The sequence below is a fragment of the Eucalyptus grandis genome, chromosome 6, assembly GCF_016545825.1.
Source record: "Eucalyptus grandis isolate ANBG69807.140 chromosome 6, ASM1654582v1, whole genome shotgun sequence".
NCBI classification, from domain to species: Eukaryota; Viridiplantae; Streptophyta; class Magnoliopsida; order Myrtales; family Myrtaceae; genus Eucalyptus; species Eucalyptus grandis.
In genome coordinates, this window is record NC_052617.1 from 3,687,328 (window position 1) to 3,698,969 (window position 11,642).

Genomic DNA, 11,642 nt, shown 5'->3' on the forward strand with positions numbered 1-11,642 from the left:
GCAAATGGAATTCATTTCTTCTACGAGACAAAATAAAAGTGATATTACAAAATGGAGTTATTATTCCGTGAATTTTCGGGCATATAACTATATATATATATATATATTATATGTAAATTGTGGTTGAAAGTAAAATGGGTGAAGACTGCATGACAATTATTCTTTTACAAGGAGAATGATCGATCTTTTTAAATTTTAGCACATACACGTCGTTATTAAAGGACAAATCTATAGAAAGAGTTCATTATTATGTATTTACATAATAGACAGATCATGGTATCGAAAGAAATCTTGGCCATCGAAACTAAGCAAACTTACATTAGAACAGGTATCTTTCCTACCCTTTTTCTTGGTCAAAACCATCTTTCCTCACATTGATAATGCTGAAAAGTAGGCAGGTTTACGGACAGTGATGGGAGAATAAATCAGTGGCGTGCTCTCATGCTTGTCAAGCAATTACGAAATGCAATTTAAAAAATAAAAATAAAATTGAGAAGACAAAACTTAGATTTTCAAAATACTCTTATAAACAATGCTGGGGTCTCCTATCTCTTTTCAATGAAGCTCAAGTATCCATATTTTCATAAGTAACAATACGATTCTTTTATATATCTTGAATTAATAAAAAAACATTTGTCCTAAGTTTACGCTCATAAGTAATTCAGGAAGTGAAACCCTATAAAAAACCACAAGAAAAAAATAATTGGGAGAAAGTTTCACAAGAAAAAAATAAGGCTAAAAGGGAAAAGGGCCTCCCCAAGAATATGCAGTGACAGAAACTTAATTTCAGTTTCAAGACTTGTACCTTGGATACTTAACTTTCAGATTCAAACTTCTGCTGAAATTGTCAAACTTGTCCGATGGTCTTTTTCGATTAATTTACAAACAACGCCTATTATGATGCGATGCATGTTAAAAAATGAAAATGTGTTGTGAAAGAACATTCTATGTTGTAAAGATTGTGACATATCTCCATAGAAAGAATTAAGCATTAGTAAATGAATATACTTAGATTTTAAATACTTGTGTGACTCTTCATAAAAGGTGCAAGAGGAGTACAGAATTATTAGAAATCATACATACGGATATTTGTAGTCCGGATATGGACTCATGTATCTCTTTTCAAGATGATTACCTCACGCATGCATTTGATTCATAATAAGTATGAAGCATTAGATGCCTTTAAGGTATTTAAGTATCGAAATATATCGGCACTTATACGATTGGTAGAGTACGATTATTTTATGTAATTTTAATTAAAGAGTTTGAATTCACTTAAATTTTTAAATTTTTTATTAAAATATTAAAATATTAAATTACGTTTACAAGTTTAAGCTGTCAGGAGTCAAATCAAGAACATGTCCAAACGTTTCGCATCTTACGAAGAAATATAATTTTTGGATTTTCGGGGTCAACTCTGAGTTTCCAAATGTCCTCCAAACTAAAACGCTTATTTTTTTTTTTTGGTCGATTCTAAAACGCTTATTTGAAGGAGGGGAAAAGTTTTTCCCAAAAAAAAAAAAAAAAAAAAAAAAAAAAGGAAGGGGAAAAGAAAACTGTAAACTTCGGGGAACCTTTCTCCTTCGGTCTTAAAAAGGTCGCCGAAGCCTCGAAGCGTTTGCTCCGGACAGACCAAACCCTCACCTTCGTTCTCTCGCTAAAGTTCTTGCGCATTCCAAACAGATCCCCACGCGACCCTGTCTACTGCCCCGTCTATTATGAATTATGCAGAAATTGGAATAGCAGGCCTCAGAGACCAAGCAATCCCTTGAATCGAAGATCCCGAGTGTTGCGACCAAATTTTTCAGGTGTGAATCACCTAGGGTCTGGCTAATGGTAATTGATTTTCAATTAGAGTCGCCACTAATCTATTTTTGGTGGGTCGATTAGAAACCCAAGTAAAGTAACGGGAGATTTTACTTTACTCCGAATCAGAGATTATGAATTCGGGGACTTGGTTACGCTAGACCTTTCTAACGCCTTTTTGGTACCTTTTTCTTTTATTTCAAAGAAAATGTTTTGTAGGCAGCTTGGATTGATTTTAAATCTAATTCTCTAACATGCGAAGCGATCATGCGAATGCGCAATCCATCAATTTAACACCCAAGAAAGTAAATAGAAAATGCAGGACTTACTCGTAGCAACGAAATCATCTGCAATGTTAATTCAAAATCCACATCAACAAACACGCAATTTCTCTTTTTTTTTTTCTACTTATTTAATGAAAATTATACAATATGCGATGCAATATTAACTAAATAACCTAACTCTAATGACATATAATTTCTAATTAAATGGATCTAATAACAATCCCTAAATGACGTGCATTTCATGAATCTAATTCTATATGACATGCACATGATTTTTTATTTTCTTAATAAGCATGCAATCTATCTAGGAGAAATTATTTAAACCTATAACTAATAAACATGCAATGACGTGCAAAAGATGCCCTAATTCTACATGACATATGCATGATGATTTTTTTAATTAATTTCGAAATTAAAAAAATGTCAAATGATTAAACATGCAATTTAAGCTAACAAAAATCTAACATCCTAAATTTATTTATCTTTTTCGATAATTCATGATAAATAAAATGCTTAATCTAAATATGCAAATAACCCTAGAGCATGCAATATTCTAACAAGGCAAATCATTCAAAATCATCAAAAATATCACACATATCGATAAATTGATCTTAAGCCTTAAAGATCAAAATATCAATTTTATTCCCGCTTGATTAATTATTTCATCTAAAGCTAGACAAGATAAAAAACCGGTGTGCAGTTGCGAATTGGGCAATAAATCATAATTGGGAAAACGCCGATAATTCAAATATTGCACGTAAGATATTGAAAATCATGTATTAAGCAATAAAATATCCAAATTAAATTTAGATAAGATAATTACCTAATTTCGCAAATAATATTACTAAATTTGAACTCATTGGAATCTGCTCGACGGATGATCGGCGGTGGGTGGTGGTGTTCATCGGAAAGTTTCGATTAGTTCAGAAACTTGCCGAGGGTAAGGACTCTGGACTTTCTTTTATTATTTCTTCTTCGAGGATGTTCTGCATGTGGCCAACGTAAATGGATCTGGGGAAATAAGTCAAGACATAATAAAATATGAATATCAGATAGAGATGAAGAATCGGTCTCCACTTAATCCATCTTTTGGTTCTTAGTTCCCGGGTCCCTCGTATGACGCGAGGTCGTGCTTTGGCCAAAGATTCCCTCAATGAACCTACAAAACAGAAACGTGGCTGGATCGGTGTCGAGGGAAAGCAGTATCTTGGTCGAAAATCTGCGGGGCTACTGGTGTGGTTCGGATCCGAGTGGGTATGTTCGACTCGTCAAAGGCTCCGCTGGAGATTAGCAGAAGAGGGGAGGCAGCGACATGTTGAAGGCGTCGGGCTGGTCAGCGATCGGATCGGCAGCTCTTCGCCGTGGGGATCGGCAGTAATAAGCCTCGCTATCAATCATTCTCTTTTTTAAAAAAAACTTGACCAAAACAGGACAAATTTCACCGCGTATTGCGAACGTTCTTTTGTGCCCACTGACGAATCCTGGAGGGAAAGAAACTATAATGGGGATGTGACCAGAAAAGAATTGATGAAGAGTCAACCTGGATGCTTTGCTGGTGTCACTTGAGTTGCTCATAAAATCGTTAAAGCGGCTGTGGCGGGGTTGGAGATGATGCCGGTGCTGGACTGGAATGCGCTGGGATGGCTGAGTTCTTCGTCGGGCGAAGAAATCACTGCAAGTGGCGCTGCAACGATCTGAAGGCGTCAGGCATACTGTGATTGCCAGAACAAAAACAAGCTAGCCGGCTGGAACGCAGAGACACGTCTGGAAGCTGTGGGCGTTGGAAAGGTGTTGCGGAATATCACCACAAGCATGACCAGTCGTCGGGGACAGATGTGAAGCGTTGAAGTGCCGACGGGACTCTGTTGAACCTTGCTCACTGGTCGTTGGCGTTACTAGGCGTTCGCTGAGTAGGTTTTCGTGAATCATCGTCGAGAAAACACATGATGGACAGTGACGTTGCTGGTACGAGAACTTGGGCACGGCTGTTGAAGGTGACCAGCCTTGACGGCTAAAAAACGAAATCTCTTCTCTCTCTCCCCGTTCTCTCCCTACTGGTCGTTTCAATGTGTGGCTTTTTATTGAATTGTGAAGCCCCACAGGAAGAGAAGGTGATCCGCCATCCTATCGTGGATGCACCAAAATATATTCGCTTTATTTCTTTCCTTTCGGAGCTTATGCCTTTAACCATGCAAATATACTTATTTTCCTTTTAAGCCCAAGTCACGTCCTTCCTTTTCCTTGAAATCCTTCTGCCACTTTTATTTCCTTTCCATCCTTTCGTGTTGACGAAATCAATAGGATATATCAATATCCTTCCTCTTGATTACGCATGAGTTTCAAATATCCCATATGAAGCACTACGCGATTCTCCTTCATGGGCTTGTCCGAAGTCTCTTTATCGCAGGCTTAGTCTAACTAGCTGAATTAATTCGAATCCATCCGTCACCGGTTCATGCAATAATAACGAATAAATGCATCCAAAATTATATGCCATGCAATAATTATATTTCTTTTAGTAAAAATTAACCCTAAAAATTATGCAAAAATTTAGGTGTCAACACCGAGGTTGCGCCGCGCTGGAGATTAGGTCGGGTTAGGGCTTATAGGAGTTGGGAACTTCTCAGCTTGAGTAGGAGTGAGGAGGTCGGGTAGGAGACATGGACAACTACTTGAAGGAAAATTTCGGGTACGTGGAGTATAACTCGTCGGAGGAGGCGCTCCAGAGGTGGCGAAAGGCGTGCTGGTTGGTGAAGAACCCGAAACGTAGGTTCCGGTTCACGGCTAATCTGAGCAAGCGATCGGAAGCTGATGCTATTCGTCACACGTTTAAGGCCGGTCTGCCGCTGTTTTGTTTCCTCTCTCTTATCGCCGGGGAACTTGAGATCTTGCACTAACCTCAGAGAGAGAGAGAGAGAGAGATTTTTTTTTTGCCTGTGCGATTGCTAAGCTTTTGTTTTATGACTTTATCTTGAAAATGAGCTGTTTTCAGATTTGTAGTCCAAAATGACTTGCTCTTTGGAATGTTAAGGCTCTATCTTCCTTGGTACCTGTTCTCGAGTAGATTACACGAGTGATCGCACTAGTTAATAGTTTTGTTGTTCCGTGCTCTTAATTTTCGTCTTCATTCTTTTCTAATTTCATTTTGATTGCTGCAGACAAATTTTAGGGTTGCTGTCATAGTTTCGCAGGCTGCAATTCAGTTCATCCAAGGTGATAATCCTTCAATAAAAGTAAATCCTTTTATTTTCCTTATTCTGTTTTGTTATTTTTCTCATGTTTAGTCATACCTGGATGCCTGCAGGACTGAGTGATTACAAAGTACCTGAAAATGTCGAGGCTGCAGGATTTCAAATTTGTGCAGAAGAATTGGAATCCATTGATGAGGCCGACGATGAGAAAAAACTAAGAAGTCATGAGGAAAAACCGGTGATCAGAAACGGTCTTAGACGAAAACTATCTACATATGATCTTCTTCCAGGCGATATTCTCCATCTTAACATTGGGGATCAAGTGCCAGCTGATGGACTTTTTATTAGCGGGGGTTCCCTCTTGATAAATTTATTTAGTTTAACTGGAGACAGCAAACCCGTACATGCTAGCGGTGTCGGTATTCCTTTTCTTCTCCCTGGAAAGGAAGTTCAGTATTTGATCACGCAAGATGCTTGTGACCCCTGTTCGAATGACAGCGCCTGCGCCTCTGACGACCTCATCTGCCTGCTCGTCCGCGACCTTGACTCCTGCTGCCTTGACAAGCAGAAGCAGGCTGCCCTCAAGATCAGGTGCCTCACCAAGAACAAGCCCGAGAACCGTGTCCGCATTGCCCGGGCCGGTGCGATCAAGCCTCTCATCACTCTCATCTCGTCCTCCGATCCTGAGGTAACTACAAGAAAGAATTTTGTGGATCGGTTATTCATTGTCGCCGATTGGTGGAGTATAATTTTTGAAATTTAATGGAATTGGTAACAGTTGGATATAACTGTAATTAACTGTTGCATAAAAACACTTTCTTGTCTGCTCAGGTGCAAGAGTACAGCGTCACAGCGATTCTCAACCTCTCGCTCTGCGACGAGAACAAGAAGATGATAGCAGCGTACGGTGCGATAAAGCCGCTGGTGAGGGCCCTGAGGGAGGGGACGTCGACGGTGAAGGAGAACGCGGCGTGCGCGCTGCTCCACCTCTCGCAGATCGAGGAGAACAAGGTGGCGATCGGGCGGTCTGGGGCGATCCCGCTGCTGGTGAACCTCCTGGAGAGAGGGGGGTCACGGGGGAAGGAGGACGCCTGCACGGCGCTCTACTTACTCTGCTCCGCCCAGGAGAACAAGGGGAGGGCGGTGCAGGCGGGGGTGATGCAGCCGCTGGTGGGGCTGATGGCAGACCTGGGCTCGAGCATGGTGGAGATGGCGGTGTCTGTGGTGAGCAGGCTGCTGGGGGCGGTGGAGGCGAGGGTGGCGCTGGTGGAGGAGGAGGGGATACCGGTGCTGGTGGAGCTGGTGGAGGTGGGGACGCAGAGGCAGAAGGAGATCGCAGTGGGGGTGCTGTTGCAGCTCTGCGAGGATAGCGTTGAGTACCGGACGAAAGTAGGTCTGGCGGGGGCGGTTCCGCTCCTCATGGCCCTCGCTCAGTCCGGCGCCAATCGCCGAAAGCAAAAGGTAAGACACCCAATTTGACTCTTCTGCCCTTGTGGTGAGCTCCGCCGCGTCGTATGGAATCTGCCCTTTTCTTTTACCTTTTCTTTCTAAATGTAATTTTCTTTATTTCCCATTTTCCTCGATAATTTGCAGCTAAATAGAATTATTAAAAGCGATGAACGAGTTAGTTTTTTCCTTTTGAAAATTCACTTCAACACTGTCCACCCTTCTTGTCCTTAGCTTAAACATGATGGACTCCGATAATGCAAGGCACTAAAATGGTTAAAAGACAAAATGGTGTTGCTGTGACCAAATATGGATGCCCCTTTTGGGGCAAGATATTATTTAGGGGTGAGCCTAGTTCTAGGATAAAATCCGAAACTGAAAAATTGGACTAGTGGAAACCTATTCAGTTTTAAGATATGTAGGGTAGGTTTCAAATTCCAAAAATTAGGAAATCTATTTCAATGTACAAGTTATAGGGTCTAAGTAGGTGGACTCTGGAATCTGAAACAAGTTTTTGTATTTTTCTTGATTTATATCTTTTCACGATCCCACAGTTTTCCAAGGTGTCTAGTATTGAGTGTGTAATTTGGAATTACCAGATCAAGCTTTCTTTTTATGATTGAGACTTCTACTTTATTAATTTTTCATATTTTGTGTGTGTTTAAATGTAAGTTATCTTTACTAAATTGTAGTAGCAAGTGGTGGTCATTTAAAGATAATATAGGTGAAACCTGAATAGAACTTGAAACCAACCCTAAAATCTATGACAGAGTGGGCTTCAAGTTCTAAGATATGCAGTGCAAGTGTCAGATTAAGAAAAAACTATCCCGATGGGTAAGTTTCATGTGGAATCCGGAGCGGTCTTTTCTATTGAAAGTCAGTTTGTGGGTGCAAGTATATTCGTTTTCATCCCATGACCTACTCTCCATTGTTGTTGTTGTTGTTCTTTTTTTTTTTTTTTTCATTTTCTTGGCAGGGGGAATAAATCATCCGTTGCTTTTGTAAAATGATTTTGTTAAATCTTCATAAGATCGATTTTGCTTTAATTGCATGCTGATTGTGGAGATTGGGAAATGTGGACAGGTGAAAAAATTGATGGAACTTCTACGGCAATCGTGATCCAGTGACACCACTGCTAGGACATCAGAGCTTCTTGGTTTATATTTTTGCACGATCTCGCGGTATTCCATGACGTCTAATGATAAGTGTATAATTTGGAATCATTAGGTCAAGCTTCCTTTTTATGAATAAAACTTTTACTTTATTAATATTTCGTTTTTTTCGTGTGTTTAGATATAAGTTATCTTTAGTGGATTGTAATAATAAATGGTAGTCATTTAAAGATGATTTATCACAATCGTTCAGTTAATAATACAGATGGAACCTAAGTAGAATTTGAAACCGACTCTGGAATAAGACAAAGTAAGTGTCAAGTTCTAGAGTATGCAGTGTAAGTTTTAGGTGTGAAATTTGGAACAGTCTTTTCGATTGAAAGTTAGTTCGTGGGTGCAAGTATATTTGTTTTCATCCCACGACCTACGCTCCATTGTTGTGTTTCTTTTTTTTTTTTTTTGGGAGGGGGAATGGATCATCTGTTGCTTTTATAAAATGATTTCGTTGGATCTTCGTAGATCGATTTTGCTTTAATTGCATGCTGATTGTGGAAATTGGTTGCGGAAATGTGGACAGGCGAAAAAACTGATGGAGCTTCCATGGCAATCGTGATCCGGCAGCGCTGCTGCCAGGATATCAAAGGTTCAGCCTGAGGGTGGTGTCCCTGCCCCTGGGCGCATACTCCGTATTAGGTGGCGATCCGTTCAGGTGTTGGTCATTTTAGGATCTTATTTCTTCACTATTGATGTTGATTGATATACGTTGAAAGGATATGAGTGATGATCGGGTGGTAAGATGGGGAAGGAGTGGAAGAAACCATCGCGTTATCTTAGGTATATCACCTCGCTGAACATCGCAATGCCAGTCCTTGAAACGCTGCCAATCTTCAAATGTCATTGAATAGCTTTTACTAGGATCATGAGGGGGCCTTATTTCAGATCACCTTTGTCGGAACCCCACATGCGTTGGTGGTGGATGCTATTCGGTCGTTGCAAAGGTGGAGGGAGATGAATTTGGAGTATTTAATTGTATTCAGACTGATGCTAGAGAGACCAATTGGCTAAGGTTCTCCTCATGGCTTTGCTCTGTGCTGCTTCCGCCTGCCATGTTTGAGCTGCGGCTGTAAGAATTATTGTGGCCTATATTATGTGATTTATTATATGGTTTAATAAATCATTGAAATACTATAAATAATTATTGGTTACGATAAGGTATGACTCTAATAAAACGAAAGGGTATATCGCTTTGATAGAAGACACATTTTCAATGAACGTATAAATAGAGTCCGGTCCTCTCTCCACCCACATACGAACAACAATAACAGAAAAAACGTATTCTCTCCTCCATTAATTGAATACATTAAGGTTTAGTGGGTTAAGGGAGAGAAATCGGATTTCTCCTTTTGGTTCGAGATCATTGGGTTTTCTACAACGATCATCATCAAGCGTAGCGCTATGGATAAAGGTTTGTCTGAATCTATTTGTGAAAATCATGAAGATCAAAGATCATTGATTTGTTATGAATTTCCGCATCAAGTATTAATATGAATTATAATCTAACAGTTGGTATCAGAGCATTTGGTTTATGATCTCATGATTTTTCCGTTTAAAGAAATATTATGATTTATGCATGATGATTTGTTGAATGATCCTGTTCGTAGCATTTGTTGTTGTTGAAATGTTTTGGAAGGTTCTGTTAAAGAAAATCCGAATGATGGAATGTTTTTATGGACTAAAATGGTGAAGAAAAGTTACTGTGCACGAGTGGAAATGGACGAAAATGGAAAAATTCCGGAATTTTGAGGGCAAGTAAAAACTCGCCGGTTCCGAGGAAAATCCAGCAACCCACCGCTTGATTTCGACCCACACTGTCGCACTGCCATGAAGAACATTAGCCATGAGTTTTTCCGGTATATTGGTGTTTGCCGGAGGCTAATCGAGCGGCGGAAGCGGCGGTGGTGGAGGTTTTGTGTTCTGAAACTTTGGTTTGATTTGGGGCCAATTTCTTGGTCATTTTCGCTTGGACCCATGTGATCTTGCCGGCATGCTCTTCAAAACCTATTATTTTATTTGTGTCTGGAATGGGCTACCGGAGAGGAAACGGGCAGCGAAACCGCGGTGGAACGGCTAAAAACCGGCGAAAAATCGCGTCTGTGCGCGAGGAAGAAGGCGCATGGGCTCCACGTGCTGTCACGCGCGGGGGCTTCCCGCACGGTTGCAACGCACGCAACTGCACGTGCCGGAATTTTACGATTTTGCCCCTCGCGAGGCTCCTATTTACCGTTTTGCCCTCATTTTGATGGTTATTTACTGTTCTGCCCCTGTTTAATTTATAATTACGATTCTGCCATTGCTAATTATTTACCATTTTGCTCTTGGATTATAATTTTATGGTTCTACCCGTATGGAATTATGATTTTATGATTTTGCCCTTATACTTTTATCCTGCCATTGCTAAGTTTTTATCCTTGTATGCAAATTTGGTAAATATTTGTATTTTATAATATTGAAAATTTATATTATGAATGGTTTGTTAGTCACCAAAGTGGCCAAACCTTGAAGTCTTTTGAATTTTTGATATTGTAAATTATTTTATTCAATTACCCATGATTAATTGATGCTATATATGAAATTGATATGTTTTATATCATTATTGAAGTTATGGGTATATTGAAGTTCATTTATTATAAGAACTTAGGGATTAACCCAAAGGTTAATTATTTTCTTATAATTCATGAACATGATGGTTGATAATTAATATGATTTGTTAAATTTGTTTGTATATCCAAAGATAACAAATAAATTTTAATAAGATATATTTACAATTATCAAATAAAAGTTATTAGCATCATTATGGTTTATATATATTTGTATATCATAGGATCGCCCAAAGGAGAACTATGATGTGCATGTGTAGTTTAGTTTGAATCTAATTAGGTGATATTCTCAAAACACTAATGTATGAGTATTTTCTTACACATTTGCAGTATCTGTACATGTTTCACTTCATTCGCACGCCTCATCTGTTCCCTTATTCAATGAGATAAATTTTCTTGATTGGAGTGAACAAGTCCAGTTTCACTTAGTTGTCCTGAATCTTGATTTAGCACTTCAAGCTGAGAAACCAGCTGCTATTACTGATGAAAGTAGCGATGATGAAAAGTCTTTCCATAAAGCTTGGGAAAGATCAAACAGACTGAGCTTAATGTTCATGCGAATGACAGTTGCAAATAACTTAAAGACTTCTCTTCCCAAGACTAACAATGTTAAGGAATTTATGAAATTTGTAGAAGAGCGTTCTCAAACTGCTGATAAGTCACTTGCCGGTACACTGATGAGCACACTGACCACCATGAAATATGATGGTTCGCGTACCATGCATGAGCATATACTTGAGATGACTAATTTAGCAGCAAAGTTAAGGACTTTGGGAATGAATGTGGATGAGTACTTTTTAGTACAATTTATACTTAATTCCTTACCTCATGAGTTATATGGGTCATTTCAAATGAATTACAACACTATAAAAGATAAGTGAAATGTAAACGAATTAGCCAGTATGTTAGTTCAAGAGGAAACAAGGATGAAGAATCAAAAGGCTCATTCTGTTTATCTCTCAAGTCATCATGAAGTTCAAAAGAATTTTAAGAGGAAAGGTGGAAGGAGCAAGAAGAAAGGACTACACGTTCTGAATGACTCTTCAAAGGCTTCTCAAATCCACAAGAAGGAACACAATCTTATTAAGTGTCATTTTTGCAACAAAATTGGACACTTGAAGAAAGATTGTTTGAAATGTAAGGCTT

At 39.3% G+C, this 11,642-nt stretch overlaps 1 protein-coding gene across 1 annotated transcript; it reads left to right on the plus strand.

The window, feature by feature from the left end:
* Nucleotides 1-1,598: 1,598 nt before the first annotated feature.
* LOC104451233 (U-box domain-containing protein 4) lies at nucleotides 1,599-7,997 on the plus strand. Its single transcript, XM_039315763.1, has 6 exons — nucleotides 1,599-1,782; nucleotides 4,654-4,924; nucleotides 5,249-5,303; nucleotides 5,395-5,969; nucleotides 6,113-6,742; nucleotides 7,811-7,997. Exons 2-6 carry the CDS (start codon nucleotides 4,751-4,753, stop codon nucleotides 7,844-7,846), a joined length of 1,470 nt encoding a protein of 489 aa, XP_039171697.1. The 5' UTR covers nucleotides 1,599-1,782; nucleotides 4,654-4,750; the 3' UTR covers nucleotides 7,847-7,997.
* Nucleotides 7,998-11,642: the final 3,645 nt, after the last annotated feature.